Source organism: Mirounga leonina, unplaced genomic scaffold (genome assembly GCF_011800145.1).
Source record: "Mirounga leonina isolate KUSES-001 unplaced genomic scaffold, KU_Mleo_1.0 Mir_481, whole genome shotgun sequence".
NCBI classification, from domain to species: domain Eukaryota; kingdom Metazoa; phylum Chordata; class Mammalia; order Carnivora; family Phocidae; genus Mirounga; species Mirounga leonina.
Window position 1 is genome coordinate 2,131,526 of NW_023270773.1, and position 20,020 is coordinate 2,151,545.

At 39.3% G+C, this 20,020-nt stretch overlaps 1 protein-coding gene across 2 annotated transcripts in view; it reads right to left on the minus strand.

Moving 5' to 3' along the window:
• The window catches only part of MAPK1 (mitogen-activated protein kinase 1), a 109,385-nt gene that overhangs the window by 44,614 nt on the left and 44,751 nt on the right, over window positions 1-20,020 (minus strand). For both annotated transcript variants that reach the window (XM_034989209.1, XM_034989210.1), the window contains exons 2-3: window positions 3,003-3,185; window positions 1,021-1,210 (exon numbers count right to left, since the gene is read on the minus strand). In XM_034989209.1, coding sequence (XP_034845100.1) covers window positions 1,021-1,210; window positions 3,003-3,185 — 373 coding nt within the window. The remainder of the gene's footprint in view (window positions 1-1,020; window positions 1,211-3,002; window positions 3,186-20,020) is intronic.

Below are 20,020 nucleotides of genomic sequence, written 5' to 3' on the forward strand. Positions count from 1 at the left end.
GTCCTCCAATTTTGTTCTTTCGTAAGATGATTTTGGCTATTTTGGGTCTCTTGAATTTCCATATGCATTTCAGGACCAGCCTGTCCATATCTGCAAAAAAGCCACCTAGAGCTTTGTCGGGGATCACACTTACTGTGTAGATCAATTTGGGGGAGCTCTGCCTTCTAAACAGTATTAAGTCTTTCAATCCAGACTTTGGATATCTTTCCATTTATCTAGGTCTCCTTGCATTTTTATTAGATGAATCCACATCCCTTCATATCTAATCCATCCTTAGATTTCCCTCCTTGCTTAGCTCTGCTACTATTAAAATAGAAATATATGTATGCAAATGCTGCCCATTTTTAAGAGAACTCTGAGGACTGTAAGGATCTAGGGTTCTCCTATTTATTGGGAATGTCTTAGGTACTAAAGTCATTAAGGTTAAGTTTTCTGTTGTTTTCTGAGCGTTCTTTGTATAAAATTTATTGAAGAAAAAGGTTACCAATGAAATGGGATGATTTTTTTAACTTACACATAAGGCACATGATCCTGCTTTTATATATGTAAGCATAAATGTACACATATATGTAAGAGAATAGCAAGAACTTTGGAAGGAAATATACCAATATGTTATAGTGGTTACCTCTGGAGAGGAAGGAACAATTGGATGGAGAAGAAGAGGACTAGCACTTCCTACTTGCATAGGGGAGGGCATAAAAATGTCTTCATGGGGGCGCCTGGGTGGCTCAGTCGTTAAGCGTCTGCCTTCGACTCAGGTCATGATCTCAGGGTCCTGGGATCGAGCCCCGCATCGGGCTCCCTGCTCCGCGGGAAGCCTGCTTCTCCCTCTCCCACTCCCCCTGCTTGTGTTCCCTCTCTCACTGCCTCTCTCTGTCAAATAAATAAAATCTTTAAAAAAAAAAAAAAAAGTCTTCATGTATTTCTGGTATGATTTTAAATATGAGTAACAATATAAATATGCTCCAGTGAAAGTTTTTTCCAACATATATCACCCTAAGAGTAAGTAACCTGGCAGACCTTGAGATCGCAGGTGGTGTTGAGCAGCAGGTTGGAAGGTTTGAGGTCACGGTGCAGTACATTAGCTGAATGGATATATTTTAACCCTCTGAGGATCTGGTAAAGAAAATAGCAGATATGGTCGTTGCTGAGGTGTTGCGTCTTCAAGAGCTTGTAGAGATCTGTTTCCATGAGGTCCTGTACTATATATCTGTTTAGACAGGTTAAGGTAACATAACAAATATCTGGTTACACTTAGCAAAGTACACTGAAATCAAAATGAACCCTCTCCGCAAACGGTCCGTTATTATATCATGAGGAGTGCAAGGAAAATGAGAAACTGATGAAAAATTAGTATACGTCTATGGAAGGAATCTAAAATAGTTAACCTCTTCTTTTTTTTTTTTTTAAGATTTTATTTATTTGAGAGAGAGAGACACAGCGAGAGAGGGAACACAAGCAGGGGGGAGAGGGAGAAGCAGGCTTCCCACGGAGCAGGGAGCCCAATGCGGGGCTCGATCCCAGGACCCTGGGATCATGACCTGAGCCAAAGGCAGATGCTTAAGGACTGAGCCACCCAGGCGCCCCTAGTTAACCCCTTCTTAGGTCCTATGAAACAACAGGCATTAATATCTATCTGATGTGACCAATAACAGGCCTAGACTGAGATGAGACATGCTGTTATGGAAATACTGGCTAATCTTTAAGTCTCAACCTCCTAGTCCACCATCAACAAATCCTCTCCAAGGATTACTGCAAAGGGCTTTTAAAACCTTTGGAAATACAGCCCTAGAACACATTGCTACTAAATTCAGCCTTCTATGTGCTTGACTCTTCAATTAAGGTTAAGATCCTAAATAAATTAGAGTATTGGGAAGTCATGCTAAGAGGCTCATGCTGGTTTTGCTCTTCTTGCTTTCTTTCTTAGATCCATGTATCTAAGCCACCTAGAATTTTATCTGTGGCTGACTTCCTTCTTACAGAAATTAAATTCTGTAACTCTTTAGCTTTAACATCACCAGATTATTATTTCATTAACAGTGTTTTTGCATTTCTCTTATTCATTTCTGTGTAAATATTATTGTATGTCCCCTACAGATTCATGCTAGATGAGACACAGTATGGGATTCAGAGGAAAGAGAAACTGAAAACTTGTCATCTTGAAAAAGACTTGATTTCCCTAGTAAAAGATAAAGGAGGACAACAAGTGGTAGCAGCAGGAGGCATTTCACTTAAAATAACACTACAACTTGATAACAGGGCTGTTTAAAAATGGAAAGGGCTGCCTAGAGACAGTGAGCTGCCTATATCCCTAGAGGGGCAGAATGCAAACTGGGAAAACTGGCAGGAATGCTGTACTAGCCCGAATGGTAACTTTTCTCTGGCAGACCCTCTTCAGTATACTTAATGCTTCTATCTATCAAATGCAGTCTTTAATCAGGCAGCATCCTCTGGATCTGCTTAGTCCAGATTTCTAAATGTTGCTGATAGTTAGTAACATAATTCCAGAGCTGAGTCAGCTTTAAAGATGATGAAGGCTAGGCTAGTACCTTAATTCTAAAGATGAGAAAACAGACCTAGAGGTGAATGACATTGTCTAAGATCAGGATAGTCTGGTTTGACCAGGTGATATCCAGGGCACCCTCTTTCTTAGTCTACTGTTCATTCCTTCTCTTTTTACCATAACAAACCATACCTTGAATGGAAAAAACATGACTGGAAATGGTGTTAAGATTTTCCATAACTACACTTAAACAAAATCTTTACCGAAACAGAGAAAATACTGGATTTGCTAAAAGACACTAAGAATAGTTACTGACAACTGAAAAAATGAATCAAAGAAAAAAATTATACAAGTCTTCTAGTAAATAGCAAGCAGATTATAATTTTCCCTTTAATGTGCTTTATATAATTTTCCTTTACTCTGATAAATCCAGGTATTTCAAGTTACAGTTCCTAAACAAAGTGACCAGTCAGTGGAGTCAGCTGTCTGAAAAGGATACACATCTTTCATTTGCTCGATGGTTGGTGCTCGAATAATATCATTGATTCCAATGATGTTCTCATGTCTGAAGCGCAGTAAGATTTTTATCTCCCTCAGGGTTCTCTGGCAGTAGGTCTGGTGTTCAAAAGGACTGATTTTCTTGATAGCTACTCGAACTTTGTTGACATTATCATAAGCAGAGCTAAAAAAAAAAAAATGGGGGAAGAGAGAGATGGCATTTAGAATAGTTTGGGAACATCTTGGCAGAAAGAATAAAAATCGGTAAAGTATTAAATGTTTAGCACTCTGGGTAAATACTTGTTTCATACACATGAAGGCAGCATGTATATTACCCACAAAAAAGACTCAAGGCAGGAAGGATGCAGCTGGCGCAATGTAGCACATACTGAATCTCAAACTTAAGAGGGCCCAGCCCTGGTAAATGTGTGGATGCCCACTGTCACAAGCCCAGGAACATGGTTTTATGTCACATACACATGCACAAAACATTTTCCCAGTTTTTAACAGCAACTGCATTTTGGTGAGAATAATCATTTCTGTCTCCAAAACAACTTCCTATTGTTGTATCAGATTCCTGACTCAGCAGAAACATTCAAATGACCATCAACCACATCTTTAGCCCTAACAAAAATGGACCCAAGAGGACGCCTTGATTGCTTGCATCTTTGTCTTATTTGCAAAATGACATGACTCTTTTCTTCTTTTTTTCTTTTTTAACTGTTTCAAGTAATCAATTTATGTAGGCTCATATAGTTCCAGGACTGACCTTCATATAAATGATAAGCAAATTATTCTTGGTGAAGAAAAATGACGGTTCTATATGTATTAAAGTGGTTTTTAACCATAAAACACAAAAGCCGTAAGGAAAAAAAAAATCACCTTTTAAGATGGTATTGATAAATACCACATGGTTTTGAAATTTATTATAACACATTAAAAAAAACTTTGCTCTTCAAAGCTCTTCATATACATAATTACATTTTGTCTTCACAATACCTTCAAAAGTAGAGGACAGCAATGTTTTCACGTACACTGTCCAGGTAAGATTCCCTTAGTTATAGAGAGGATAATTCATTTACCCAAAGGATTAATCTCCCTAGGCCTTCTTTTTCCAAAGTACCTTAGGCTTACATCCTTTTCTTAGGAAGTTCTCTTTCTATCTCACTCTATCTGGGTACATGTTGCATTGATACGTTGCCACCAGTGGATGACCCCCATCACTCAACTAAAGTGCTGCTCAAATTGTGGTCCCCAGACCCCTGCATCAGGATCACCAGACATTCCTGTTAAAAATGCTAGTTTGGGGGCACCTGGGTGGCTCAGATGGTTAAGCATCTGACTCTTCATTTCAGCTCAGGTCATGATCTCAGGGTTGTGTGACTGAGCCCCGCAGCTACAGGCTCTGTGCTCAGCAGGGAGTCTACTTGACAGTCTCTCTCTCCCTTTGCCTCTTCCCCCACTCACGTGTGCTCTCCTTCTCTCTCTCAAATAAATCTCAAAAAAAAAAAGCTAGTTTCTGTGCATCCTAGGCCTTCCTTTTTGGAAAAAAAATTTTTTTTAATTCCAGTATAATTAAGGTACAGTTACATTAGATTCAGGTGTACAACAGAGTGATTCAACAATTCTATATAGATAGTACTCAGTGCTCATCATACGTGCCCCTGCACCTATTTCATCCATCCCCCCAGCCACCTCCCTCTGATAACATTTGTTCTCTATATTTAAGACTGGTGGGAGGGGTGTAGGAAGGAAGAGTATTTTTTTGTCTTTTTTCTTTGTTCATTTCTTTTGTATATTAAATTCCATATATGAATGAAATCATTCAGTATTTGTCTTCTCTGACTTATTTCACTTAGCATAATACCCTCTAGAACCATCCATGTCACTGCAAATAGCCAAGATTTTATTCCTTTTTAATGGCTACTCGAGTAATATTCCATTGTATATACATACATTTTCATCCACTTATCTACTATCAATGGACAATTGGGTTGCTTCCATATGTTGGCTATTATAAACAATACTGCAATAAACATAGGGGTGCACATGTTTTCGAATTAGTGTTTTTGTATTTTTTTTTTAATTTTATTATGTTAGTCACCATACAATACATCATTAGTTTTTGATGTAGTCATCCATGATCCATTGTTTTCGTATAACACCCAGTGCTCCATGCAATACATGCCCTCCTTAACACCCATCACTGGGCTAACCCATCCCCCCACCCCCTTCCCCTCTAAAACTCTGTTTGTTTCTCAGAGTCCATAGTCTCTCATGGTTCATCTCTCCCTCTGATTTCCCTCCCTTCATTTTTCCCTTCCTTCTCCTAATGTCCTCCATGCTATTCCTTATGTTCCACAAATAAATGAAACCATATGATAATTGACTTTCTTTCCCTGCTTGACTTATTTCACTTAGCATAATCTCCTCCAGTCCCATCCATGTTGATGTAAAAGTTGGGTATTCATCCTTTCTGATGGCTGAGTAATATTCCATTGTATATATGGACCACATCTTCTTTATCCACGTGTTTTTGTATTCTTTAGGTAAATACTCAGTAGTGGAATTACTGGATCATATGGTAATTCTATTTTTAATTTTTTGAGGAACCTCCATACTCCTTTCCAGGGTGGCTCCTTCTTTTTTTCAAGGTATTTATCCAAAATATTTGGGTAATTTATAACAAAACCTATAAAGTATTCTTCAAAAAAAGAGTTCCAGGGGTGCCTGGCTGGCTCAGTAGAGCATGCGACTCTTGATCTCAGGGTCATGAGTTTGAGCCCCACGTTGGGTGTAGAGATTACTAAAAAAAAAAAAAAGAGTTCCATAGCTGTTATACAGGGACCAGTTCTTTCCAAGTTGACCTCAAGGTCTGACTTAACAGAATTCCAAGCAGAAGCAGTAATTATGTCTTCAATTTTGTGATGGCTTTATTTATTTTAGAGTGAGCAAGTGAGTCGGGGAGAAGCAGAGGAAGAGAATCTTGAAGTAGACTCCCCACTGAGTGTGGACCCCTATGCAGGGCTTGATCTCATGACCCTGAGGATCACGACCTGAACTGAAACCAAGAGCTGGATGCTCAATCAACTGAGCCACCCAGGCACCCCACTGTGATGCATTTTAATCCTGAATGTTACTACTGTCTTTATGATCAATATTCTATCTAATCTTTTCTATAAGAGCTTTCCATTTTAATAAGTATCAATGCCTGGTCTGCTGACTGAAGGAATGAAATAACATTGACAGGGAATAAAACACTGCTTGTTTCCTCAAGCGCTAGAAATAGAAAACAATAAAGTAAGTTTTTTTTCTCAAGTTTGTGCTTCTATATGGTATTTGTCAGTCTGCTTATTCTGAGAATTACTGATGCATTTGTCTGACTCCATCACAAAACTATGCTGTAGGAGGCACCTTACTCTACTCAACTTCAATTCTCCCACACTACTGTTAATATATTGCACTTAGGTGCCCCCCAATACTTTGAAATGAAATATATTTCCTTAAAAAAAAGAATCACTACTCAAATCTTATTCTGCTCTGGTTTGCTGCATGAGGCCCTAAACCACCAATTTTCAGTTAGGCAGGCAGAGGGATATGTCATTCAAACAACCTAATTCAATATTGATAATATTTTTAGAAATTAAAATTCTTTTTGGGTAATTAAAATCATAGCGCATGAGTCCACCAAAAGAGAATACAGGGTAAAATATTCGTTTAAAATCAACATTATAAATTTCTTATTTTATTGAAGCAGGGTAGTCAAAGATGGCCATAAACTTGCTTCTGAGCATAAGACTGTTGCAGCGGGGGGGGTTATGGTCAATGTGCCCCTCCAACTGTTATCAACACTAAGTGATGAAATAACCAACTGACCCCTTTTGAGTGAAAAGGCATGAGATCTTCCTCACTGGTTCCCACTTGAAAAGAAGGTATGACCCTGTCCATGGAGTTGGGTCATTTCCTATCTGTTTTCCAGCTCCTTTTTGTTTTATATAATCTGTCACAGAACTGATCACAAATAGTTTACACTCTTCTATAACAACTCTATATTTCCTCATTTCTCCTTGGATTTCTTTCTTTTTTTTTTTAATATATATATATTTTTTATTCTTATGTTAATCCCCATACATTACATCATTAGTTTTAGATGAAGTGTTCCGTGATTCATTGTTTGTGTCTCCTTGGATTTCTGAGTTTTGTTTTCTCTATTTTATTTTGCTATACTTTTTATCATGGACATTTTGGTGTTAGCTTTTGCTTTAAAATCACTTTGGCATTACCAACTTTTTTTTTTCTTTCCTCTAAGAATTTGATCTTTGCTCATCTCCATTTCCCCCACAACTAATACCATGCTACAACTTTTGCTTGAAATGTGTCTCTGTAAACAACTTATGGGTGCAGTTTAGGATCTAAATCCAGTATGTAATGATACAGTTTTTGGATGAGTTAATTTTAGATATTCATATTTTTTTCTTTGAACTGATAAACTTGCTCTTTTCAAAAACAAAAATTTAAATAAGTTGTTCAACATTAAGAAAAGGAAAATCTAGGGGCGCCTGGGTGGCTCAGTCATTAAGCGTCTGCCTTCGGCTCAGGTCATGATCCCAGGGTCCTGGGATCGAGCCCCACATCGGGCTCCCTGCTCCACGGGAAGCCTGTTTCTCCCTCTCCCTCTCCCCCTGCTTGTGATCCTGCTCTCGCTGTGTCTCTCTCTGTCAAATAAATAAATAAAATCTTAAAAAAAAAAAAAAAAAAAGGAAAATCTTGGGGTGCCTGGGTGGCTTCGTCAGTTAAGTGTCTGCCTTCGGTTCGGGTCATAATCTCTGGGTCCTGGGATCAAGCCCCACATTGGGCTCCCTGCTCAGCAAGGAGCCTGTTTCTCTCTCTCCCCCTGCTTGTGCCCTCTCTCTCTCAAATAAATAAAATCTTAAAAAAAAAAAAAAAAAAAAAGGAAAATCTTCCTAACTCAGCTCTATAAAGCAAATAATCTTTAACAATAAATAAAAACTGATGATGATGAGAAAGAACTAAAACCAAAACTAAAGACAGGGGCACCTGGATGGCTCAGTCAGTTAAGCATCTGACTCTTGATTTTGGCTCAGCTCATGATCTCAGGATTGTGAGATTGAGGTCCATGTCAGGCTCTGTGCCCAGCACAGAGTCTGCTTGTCCCTCTCCCTCTGCTCCTCCCCCTGCTCATGTTCTCTCTCTCTCTCAAATGAATAAATGAATAAAATCTTTAAAAAAAAAAGACCAATCTCTTTTATAAGCACAAGCTTGAAAATCAACAAAAAATGAGTAAATACAATTTGATAACACATTAAAAATCCATTATGTCCAAGTAATATTTAATCTTAGGAATTTAAGAATGGTTCAATTAAAAAGAACATTAAAAATTAGACATCATGTCAAACAGACATTTCTCCAAACAAGATACACAAATGACCAACAAGCAGATAAAGTTATTAAACATTACTCATTATTAGGGACATTGAAATAAAAACTGCAGCAAGATATCACCTCATACCCATCATGATTGCCAATATCAAAAAATAAAAAATAAGTGTTGGAGAGGTCATGGAGAAATTGGAACCTCTGTGCATTGTTGGGAATGTAAAATGCCACCATGGAAAACAGTATGGAAGTTTCTAAAAAAAAATTAAATATAGAATTACCATAATCCCAATTCTGGGTATATATCCAAAAGAATCAAAATAGGATCTTGAAGAGATATTGGCCCATCCATGTTCACCACAGCATTATTCACAATAGCCAAGTGGAAGCAATACAAATGTCCACTGATGGATGAATGGATAAATTTAAAAAATGTGATATATACATACACTGGAATATTATTCAGCCTTAAAAAAAGGAAATTCTATCACATGCTACAATGTGGATGAACCTTGAGGACATTAACTGAAATAAGCCAGCCACAAAGTACTGTGTATGATTCCACTCATATGTAGTACCTAAGTTGTTAAATTCATAAAAAACCAGAATGTAGAATAGAGGTTACTAAGGGCTCGGGGGAGGGAGGAAATGAGGAGATGGTGTGCAAGGTTACAGAGTTTCTGTTTTGCAAGATGAAAAGTACTATAGATCTGTTGCACAATAATGTGAATATACTTAACATTACTGAACTGTATACTTAAAAATGGTTAAAATGTTGTGGTTTTTATACTACAGTTAAATTTTTTTATTTTAAAAGGAGCGCAACCCCTATGGAAAACAGTATGAAGGTTCCTCAAAAAATTAAAAATAGAAATACCATATGATCCAGCAATTCCACTCTAGGTATCTACCTAAGGAAAATAAAAACACTAATTCAGAAAGATATGTGCACTGTGCACCCATTGCTCACTGCAGCATTATTTACAATAGTGAAGATATGGAAACAACCTAAGTGTCCGCTGATGAATGGATAAATTTGATGTGGGGTGTGTGTGTGTATGAATATATACGTACATATGTGTATACATACATTTCACTTTTAAGTGGAATCTAAACAACAAAATACAACAAAACAAAACCCAGACTCACTGATACTGAGTGGTGGTTGCCACAGGGGAAGGGGTTGGGGGCAGGGTGAAATGGGTGAAGGGAATCAAGAGATACAAACTTTCAGTTATAAAACGAATATGTCATGGGGATGTGATGTACAACATGGGGAATAGTCAATAATACTGTATTAACTTTGCACAGAAACACATGGTAACCAGACCTATTGTGCTAATCAGTTAGCAATGTATACAAATGTTGAATCACTACGGTATACACATGAAATAGAATATAGTTGGGAACCTGGGTGGTTAAGCATCTGACTTTGGCTCAGGTCATGGTCTCAGGGTCCTGGAACTGATCCCTGCATCGGGCTCCCCACTCAGTGGGGGGTCGGCTTGTCCCTCTCCCTCTGCCCTTCCTCCCACTCATGCACACGCTCTCTCTCAAATAAAATCTAAAAAAAAAAAAAAAAAGAAAAAAAAAAGAAACAGAATACTGTCAACTATACTTCAATTAAAATTTTTTTAAAGGGTGCCTGGGTGGCTCAGTCAGTCAAATGTCCGACTCTTGATCTCAGCGTCGTGAGTTCAAACCCTGCACTGGGCTTCACGCTGGGTGTCGAGCCTACTTAAAAATAAAAAAATTTAAAAATCAGAAAAAAAATTTAAGGGAAAAAAAGACACGTTAACAAGAAAAAATTTAACATTTCAAGATGTCAAAAAAGAATGATAGTGGTTTATGAACCTACATATGTGATAAAATTGCACAGAAAATACACACACAGAAATGAGTACACATAAAATTAGTGATATATGAATGAGCTCTACAGATTGTATCAATGCCAATCTCCCAGCTATGGTATTGTGTTGTAATGTAATGTATGCTGTAATGTATGACTGTAACACAAGATGTTACCAGAGAGGGAAACTGGGATCTCTCTGTATTATTTCTTACAACTGCATGTGATTCTACAATTATCTCAAAATAAAAAGTTTAATTTAAAAAAGCATCCATCAACAAAGGAGTGGTGCTCCATACAGTGAAATACTCTGCAGCTCAGAGAAGGAATGACATATAAAAAGATCTCCAAGATCTGTTAAGTGGAAAAAAAGCAAGGTCTAGCCGTGGATAACATGCTGTATTTTTCTAGTAAATAATAAAGGATATATATTAGCATTTGCTTGTGTTTGCATAAAGGAAGTCTGGAAGGATACACAAGGAAGTAAACGAGTGGTGGTGTAGACACAGAATGCCAGGCTATGCAAAACCCTTCACTGTACACCTCTTGACTGAAGAGCCATGTGAACCTCTTCAAATCAAACAAACAAACTTCTTAATTAGGGGGGAAAATGTACAGGAGAAATACTAGTGGAATACTGGAATACCTTTAAAGGAGGAAGCACAATTATTTGAAATTCCTGACCAATACAAAAATACTTGAAAAATAATTATTGGAAAGAGGTGCAAAATATCTTTTTATTTTATTATTATTATTTTTTAAAGATTTTATTTATTTGACAGAGAGAGACACACAGAGAGAGGGAACACAAGCAGCGGGAGTAGGAGAGGGAGAAGCAGGCCTCTGGCGGCGCAGGGAGCCCGATGCGGGGCTCGATCCCAGGACCCTGGGATCATTACCCGAGCCGAAGGCAGAAGCCTAACGAATGAGCCACCCAGGCGCCCCAAGGTGCAAAATATCTTTACTTAACCTTGTTCCCACCTGAGAGAATAGTGTGCTCTCTCTCTCTCAAATAAATAAAATCTTTAAAAAAATTGGAATTGGGTATATTATTTCTCTCTCTTTCACACCTCCCCCCAAAAAGGGGGAACTTTTATCCAGTCTGGGGTTAGTATTTGCTATATATGGAGGACTATTTTAACAGTATACAAACATTTTAAATAGTACTTTGTTCTTGAGGAACTCAAGCTACTGACCAGCCGTAAATGTAGCCTCAATTTCCAGATGAATCCTGAGATCCATAAATCGTGGGGAACAGGCATAGGTCAAGGCTGGAGGTGAGCACACTCAATATTCAAAACAAATTCCTATTATTCAGCAATTAAAGGGAATGAACTTGATATAAACAACACAGAGGAATCTCAAAATAATTATGCTGAGTAAAGCCAGACTACCAGAAAAGTACTTCCATTCATATAAAATGCAAACTAATCTTTAGGGACAGAAGCAGATCATAGGGGTTGCTAGGGGTTGGTGAGGAGGGGGGCTGGTGGGATGGAAGAACTACACAAATGGAGACCAAGTAACTTTGGAAGTGATGAATATGTTCCTTATCTTGGTTGTGCTGATAGATTCATGGGTGTATAATATGTCAAAATATAAACTGTACACTTTAAATATGTGCTCCCTGGATATGTGGTCAACTCCTGGGACAGGTGGATGGGAACAGATAGATTCCAGAAACATATCTGATCAGTGAATGTGGAAGTAGACACCCACAAAACTCTGGAGTAGGTTATTTAACAGATGTTTTGTGATCACTTAGGGAAGAAAAGGGAACCAGCATGAGTCAATTATGAACAAGTCATGCTAAACTAACTTCATTTCCTGTTTTGATAGGGTTACCACAACAACACGAGAATGACACCAGAGCTGTGGTGGACTCAAGCCACACTTGTCAAGTACTTCCCATTTATGAGATTTCATGTTAGGATTGGTAACAAAAACAAGTAAAGATCCTGCCCTTAAGAAGCTAAGAAACATGAACAGGAACAGACAACGTAGACTGCCTTTAACATAGTAAAGCACTTCTGAAACAAAAGGCAAAGCTGGATTTGGAAACAAGGGTATTAGGAGAGGATTAAAAGATGAGACCTATAGAAACCATATCCTGAAGGATGAGCAGGCTTCTGAAAGAGATGCAAGGGCACCAAGTAAGGCAAGAGGTAACACATGGAGAGGAAAACAAGCAGAACATCTATGGGAACCCCTGGCCCTCACCCAACTGAGCCCCTCTCCACAAGGAGGTATTTATGGGGTCTGGAGAACATGCCCATCCGAAGCCCCAGAATTCCCTACTGCCTGAGTCTGCTTCCAAGGCTGTGCAAGCCTCTTACACAGCAGCTCTGCTGAGAGGAGAATGTTCCTCCAGTTTCTGTACCACAGAGTGGCCAAAGGGCAGCTGTTTGCAGGGTGTGCACTGCACCTGGACTGTCATGTCAAGCTGGGTGTCCCATTTATGAGACACACACAAGCTCAAGCTCATGGCAGGGCAGGCTCGGGCTGGGAAGAGAAAAGGGCTGTGCTGGAGGCCTGCTTTCCTGGAACTGCTGGCACGGAACTCCAAGAAGCTCAAGAATTTTCCATTTGAAGCTGATCTTTTTTTTTTTTTTTTTTTTTAAGATTTTATTTATTTGAGAGAGAGAGCACAAGCACAAGTAGAGGAAGTGGCAGAGGGCAGAGGGAGAAGGAGACTCCCTACTGAGCAGAGAGTCCAATGCAGGGCTCAATCCCAGGACCCCGAGACCATGACCGGGTGGAAGGCAGACCTTAACCGACTGACTGAGCCACCCAGGCGCCCCAATTTGAAGCTGACCTTACAGGTCTTTAAAAGGTTTATCTGTGTGATAGGAGAGACTATATTATATTTAAGGTTTCTTAATTTGATGTATACGGTACATGGGACTCCATCTGTATTATTTCTTCCCCCAGTTGTATTTTTTTTTTCTAAGATTTTATTTATTTATTTGACAGAGAGAGACAGTGACAGAGGGAACACAAGCAGGGGGAGTGGGAGAGCGATGTGGGGCTCGAGCCCAGGACCCTGGGATCATGATCTGAGCCACAGGCAGACGCTTAACGACTGAGCCACCCAGGTTCCTCCCCTCCCCGCCCCCCAGTTGTATTCTTGACACAGGTCTTGCACACATTAGAGCTGGGTTTGAGAAGTACACAATGAAGATGGGGGGGGGGGGGGCACAAGGACAGTCTTGAACTTCCTGATTTGAAAGATCTAAGAATGCTTGTGGGTGATTCAGATGGAGAAATGAAAGTTCTCTTCTTCCAAGAGCATTAAGGAGAGATCAAAGTTGAGAATAAGGTATGGGAATCTTTAACAGAAGCCAGTTGGGTAGGGGCACTTGGGTGGCTCCATGGGTTAAGCATCCAACCCTGGGTTTCAGCTCAGGTCATGATCTCAGGGGCGTGAGATCGAGTCCCACATCGGGCTTCCGGTTTACCAGGGAGTCTGCTTAAGATTTTCTCTCTCCCTCTCTGCCCCTCACCCTGCTCATGCGCACACATGCATACTCTCTCTCAAATAAATCAATCTTAAAAAAAAAAAAGCCAACTGGGCAGCACTACTGAGGAGAGAGATGTCGTGAAAAGAGGTCTGAGGATAGAATTCAGAACAGTGAAGAGGAACTGGCTAAAGAGAGAAAGTAGTGTAAGTAATAATGGAATGAGAACCCTTGTTGTAAAACTCCAAAACCACATGCTAAACCACAGACAAGAACCAGGAGAGGGTGGTGTTTCAGAAGCTAAGGAAGGAAAGAGTTCCAAACAGGAGAGACTAAGAAAGGTAAAAACTGCAAAGCAGTTACTGAATCTGCAATGAGATGATGTGTGGTAATGTGGGTGTAAGTAAGTAAATGGAGGGGAATGGCGACAGCAGTGGGAAAAGTACAGCTGACTGTTTTTTAAAGAAGGCAAGGAGGAGGAGAACAACTAGCAAATCCAGGTGAACAACTGGGAGGCACAGGGTGTTATGAAAGCAGTGGGTGGTCGGAGGCTGGGGGACCAGGTGAGGTGAAAGGAAAAGGCCCCCTAGAGCTAGCCAGGGGGATGAGAGAGAGTGCTTTTCAAGCAAAGCATGTGCAAAGGTACAGAGGCCTGAAGGAACCTGGGGCAATGGAGTGTGGGGTATGGGAGGACATGCTGGGGTTGAGGCTGGAGGTATAAGATTAGAACAGATTTTGGTATGGGGGAAACAGTAACTTTACAGTGGAGAAATCTGACAGATACCACCTACACCAAGTGATAACAGTTCACACCCTTAGTGGTAACACATGAATATTGTCAAACAAGGGCATTTCACCTCTGTGACATTCTTTCCCAACACCTATAACCCCAGTCTAATAATGAGAACATCAGATAAACCCAAATTGAGGGACATTCTAGAAAATACCTCAGCAGTACTCCTTAAAACCATCAAGGTGAGGAAAAGAAAGTGTGAGAAACAGTCCCAGACCAGAGGAGATGAAGCCAACATGACAACTAAATGCATATGGTATCTTGGGAACAGAGCAGAAAAGTGAAATCTGAATAAAGTCTGGAGTTTAGCTAGAACATACTAACGTTGGTTTCTTAGTTTTGATAAACTTACAAGAGAAATGTAAGATGTCAACATCAGGAGAAACAAAGTGGGTGGGGGCACATGGGAACCCTCTGTACTATATTTGCAACTTCTCTGCAAACCTAAATTTATTCCAACATAAAAGTTTATCAAGTATAATTCAATAAAAATAATTTATTTGAAAAAGTAAAAAAAAAAAGTTCATCTGAAAAAGGTATTCCACTAAATAACTCCAAAGCTAATGAAGTGATTAGCATGTAGATAATATGGGCTAAATTTAATAAGTAATTCATAAGTACATATTTTAACCTCCTGTAAGTGAATGTTTGACAGAATTAAAATATTCCTAAAAAGGCAACTGAAAACTTTACCTAACTGAACTTTTTTTAAAAAAAAGATTTTATTTATTTATTTGAGAGAAAGAGAGAACGAACGGTGGGGAGGGGCAGAGGGACAGAAAGAAGCAGATTTCCCTCTGAGCAGGAAGCCCGCTGCAGGGCTTGATCCCAGGACCCTGAGATCATGACCTGAGCTGAAGGCAAACGCTTACTGAGCCACCTAGGCACCCGTACCTACCCTAATTGAACTTTGTAAGTTAAATTCCACCTCAATCATTTGATAAACGTTTACTAATAAATATCTAACATAGCCTATTCATTGCAAATTGAAATAAATAAAACATTCCACCTGTCTTTCTCCCTTTGAGCATCCTTAAGAACAGGGATGATAGGGTGCCTGGGTGGCTCAGGTGGTTAAGCGGCTGCCTTCAGCTCGGGTCATGATCCCAGGGTCCTGGGATCAGGCCTCACATTGGGCTCCCTGCTCAGTGGGGAGCCTGCTTCTCCCTCTCCCCCTGCTTGTGCTCTCCTTCTCTCTGTTAAATAAGTAAAGTCTTAAAAAAAAAAAAAAAAGAATAGGGACAATAAATGAAGATATATACTGCAGCACTACCTAAAAGAACAAAGCTTGTATTGCCAAACGTAAGGATTAATACATTATGGAATATTAACAGGTCATTGTGCAGCTATTAAGCTGAGTATGAATACCGTATTAATTAGAGGTAAGATTCAAAATAAAATCAAAGACTGAGGGGCGCCTAGGTGGCTCAGTCATTAAGCTTCTGCCTTCGGCTCAGGTCATGATCCCAGGGTCCTGGGACTGAGCCCTGCATCAGGCTCCCTGCTTTGCAGGAAGCCTGCTTCTCCCTCTGCCATTCCCCCTGCTTGTGTTCCCTCTCTCGCTGTGTCTCTCTCTGTCAAATAAATAAATAAAATCTTAAAAAAAAAAAAAAATCAAAGACTGAAGCTTAAAAATATCTAGAGGAGGCAATTTATGAAACAAGCTAAGATGATGGCATCATGAGTGATTTAAGACATAATTTAAATTGTCTTTTGTCTCACCATTTCTGTCTACTCCATTGGGAGCAAAAAATAACCAATAAAGTGTAGGTTATATAAAACAAGACAGCTTAAAATAAGGCAATAACCTGAGATTTAAATGAATTCCTAAAGTTCTAAATACCTTCACAGGCTTTTGCTACTAGCCATGACAAAGGAACACAGGCTGATTTACTCTCCAATCTTAAACAATGAAAAAAATCCAGACAGTATGTATGTGAAACAAGTTTTTGGACATCCAACAATGGCCAACACAGGGCAGCTTACTGCCTGGAGTTTCCAGACTGCAATGCATAGAGGGGAAGCCCAATGGAGCCTGGCTGAGTCTAGGACAGAATTCAAACTTGGAAAAGTCAAGTAAGAATTTGCCAGGCAGTCTAGGACAGGAGAGAACCTCAGAGAAGGCTGAGGAGATCAGCAGATGGGTTCCCTTCGAGTCTTCAGCTGAGTAATGATCAGAAGCACATGCATGATGAAATTCCAAGGCTGGGGAAGAAGCCACACAGGCCCAAAAATATGCTTAAAAGTAAGTTTTGAAAGAATTGAACTGTACCTTAGTTGCATCCCAGAGAAAAAGCCCCAAAATATTTAAAGTAATACCAAAAAAATCTAGCACTCAGTAATGTAAAATCCACAATGTCTTACATCTAATCAAAACTTACCAATATTCAAAAAAGTAGGAAAATACATCCATAATGAGAAAGCCAATAATAAAAAAAGACCCAGAAATTAGAGGTGATAGAATAGACAAGAATATAAACAATTATAAAAATAACAAGAAAAAGAAAGTAGAGCATGACAAAGAAATGGAAGGTATAAAAGACTCAAACTGAATTTCCAGAGATGAAAAAAATACAATGGTTGGAATTAGGAACAGATCACACACTAAAAAAACCTGGTGACTGGGGCGCCTGGGTGGCTCAGTTGGTTAAGCGACTGTCTTCGGCTCAGGTCATGATCCTGGAGTCCCTGGATCGAGTCCCGCATCGGGCTCCCTGCTCGGCAGGGAGTCTGCTTCTCCCTCTGACCCTCCCCCCTCTCATGTGCTCTCTCCCATTCTCTCTAATAAATAAATAACATCTTCAAAAAAAAAAAAAAAAAAAAAACCTGGTGACTTAGCAGACATAGAAATAGAAACGAGTCAAAATGTAATACCAAGAGAAAAAAGACTGGGCATGGGGGAAAAACAGCACCAGTGAACTGTGGGACAAGATCAAGTGGCTTCACATACATTTAATTGGAATCTAACACCTTCACAAGTATAAAATCTGAGAGAAAGTAAATACTTATTTCTATAAAAGTACTGAAAAAAAGAAACACAAGTTCTCTCTCAACACTGGTTAAAACTAAGGAATAGGCACTAGCTAAAAGAGGAAAGACAATGTCATTACAACAGAGAGTGAAAATGTATTCTGACGTCCAAGTAAAAGCCCAGAGTGGTTGCAGCTGCATACTTAAAATACATATCTTAGACTATAAAAGGAAACAATTATTTACAGATTCCCACTTGGACACACAGGAATACTTTTATATATTCTGGACTCTGAGAAACAGAAGAACCATTTCAAATCTGCTGTTTGCCAACTAGGAATGACAGCAACAGTCTTCTTTGGGGGGAAAAACAAGTGGAGAAAAAAAAATACAGCCTTCTCTAAATTGCCATATGAAAACCATACCTTTTATACTTTAAAAAAGCATTACTTCAAAATCTCAAGATTTCTAGGGGCACCTGGGTGGCTCAGTCAGTCAAGCGTCTACTCTTGCAGTTTTGGGATCGAGCCCCCTCCACGCTCAGGGAGAAGTCTGCTTGAGATTCTCCCTCTCCCTCTGCCCTTCCCGCTCTCTCGCATATAAATAAATAAATCTTTAAAATATTTTCAGATTTCTAAGTATTTGGTTCTTAAGAGTTTAGGAACTAAATTTTATTCTTAAGATGTTATTCATTTGGATAGCTTTACCTTTGTGGTATAGTTCCTTTCACTGACAGTATTTCTTTGTTTCTTATACTATTAGTATCCCTCCCCCTTGCTATCTTGAATGTACCTGCTTTTTCCTAGGTACATTTGGGCCTGAAAGTAGGGTGCTCCACACTATTACCACTTTCCAGTGCTAGTAGTGCCCGTATAAGCTCAGCAAGCTTAAGTAAGCCAACTTGATCCCTACAGCTACACTTCCAATACCGCTCGCTAACTGCATTCTTAACACAAGCTGTCTAGGCTTTGAACTGCTCCGCAGAACTTTTCATACCGCCGACTTCTGATCACATCTCCTCTCCGTTCTCAGTCATATCTACTATGGTGTAAAAAGCAACAACAGTTAACATTGTTGCTACAGTACTTTCAACTCTTGCTTGCCCCACCTCAAGGTTTCTGTTTTCGGTGTATGTTATATTTGAAGCAATAAGTACTGATCAGCAATTAAAGCACATTAAAAATGTGGAGGAAAAAGAATTCTTAGAACTTGATGGCTTTGTTTTATAAAAAAAATGGGCATGCCTGGGTGGCTAGGTTGGTTGAGCATCTGATTCTTGATCTCAGCTCAGGTCTTGATCTCAGGGTTGTAGATCAAGCCCCATGTTGGGCTCCATGCTGGACGTGGAGCCTTTTTAAATGACTGAGAGTATTCTAAATCTACCATGTCTATCAGGATTCAAGGTGGGTTTTTGGGTGACCAAGTATAAAGGATAAGAAATATCTACTAAATCATTTTCTCATTGTGCTCTTATGCTCTGATGTAAAACTGATAACCATTCAAACCAAGATCAAAACAATATTCTAAGTATTAATCATTTATGCACTCACTTTACATTATGCTTGCTTATACTTACTGATATATTGCTTTGCCTTGTTTCCTTCATGTACATCACTCAAAATGTTTATAGTTTACTTATACTAGGAACTAAGTGGTGGTAATAATGAAAAGTTTATGAACAATTCTTTTTTAATAAGTGCTACAATTTATTGAGTGCTTATTGTATGTCAGGCATTGCTCTGTGTTACTATCTGTGGATCTTTTTCAGAAGGTGGTATTTTTTTAAAAAGCAGGCAGAATTTAAAAATAGGCAGTATATGAGAAGGGCTTGTAGGAAGGAGCTGTAGGAGCTAAAGCATGGAAGGCTGAGTACAAGTGCTGAGTCCTTCCATATGGCTGGAGCTTAGGACCCAACTAAGGAAAGAGCAAAGGGTGATGTCAGACTGAGAAAGCTGAGAAATCTATACTTTCTTCTTCTAATTGAATCCTCAGGCCCTGAGAGTGACACTATCAGAAATATGGTATAAAAGTGAAGAACGGGATGCCTGGGTGGCTCAGTAGGTTGAGCATCTGCCTTTGGTTCAGGTCATGATCCCAGGATCCTAGGATCGCGTCCCACATTGGGCTCCTTGCTTGGTGGGGAGCCTGCTTCTCCCTCTGCTTGTGCTCTCTCTCTCTCTCTCTCTGACAAATAAATAAATAAATAAATTCTAAAAATAAATAAAGTGATGAAGGGGGCTAAACCTAGAAACAGGAAGACCAACGAGAAGACTACAATTGTAATTCTTGAAATACTTATACTCTTCACTACTTTGATATTACAGTAGTTATTAGACCTGCTGCTTGATCTTGTTATTTAAGGCATTAATAAAAAAGCACATATATCAGGATTAAGAGTACAACTTATCATGATGAGCACTGAGTAATGGATAGAAGGGTTGAATCACTGTACTGTACACCTGAAACTAATATAACACATGTTAAGTATACTGGAATTAAAATAAAATCTTACATAGTTTGTTCCACTGACTCCCTAAAAGATCCACAGCACA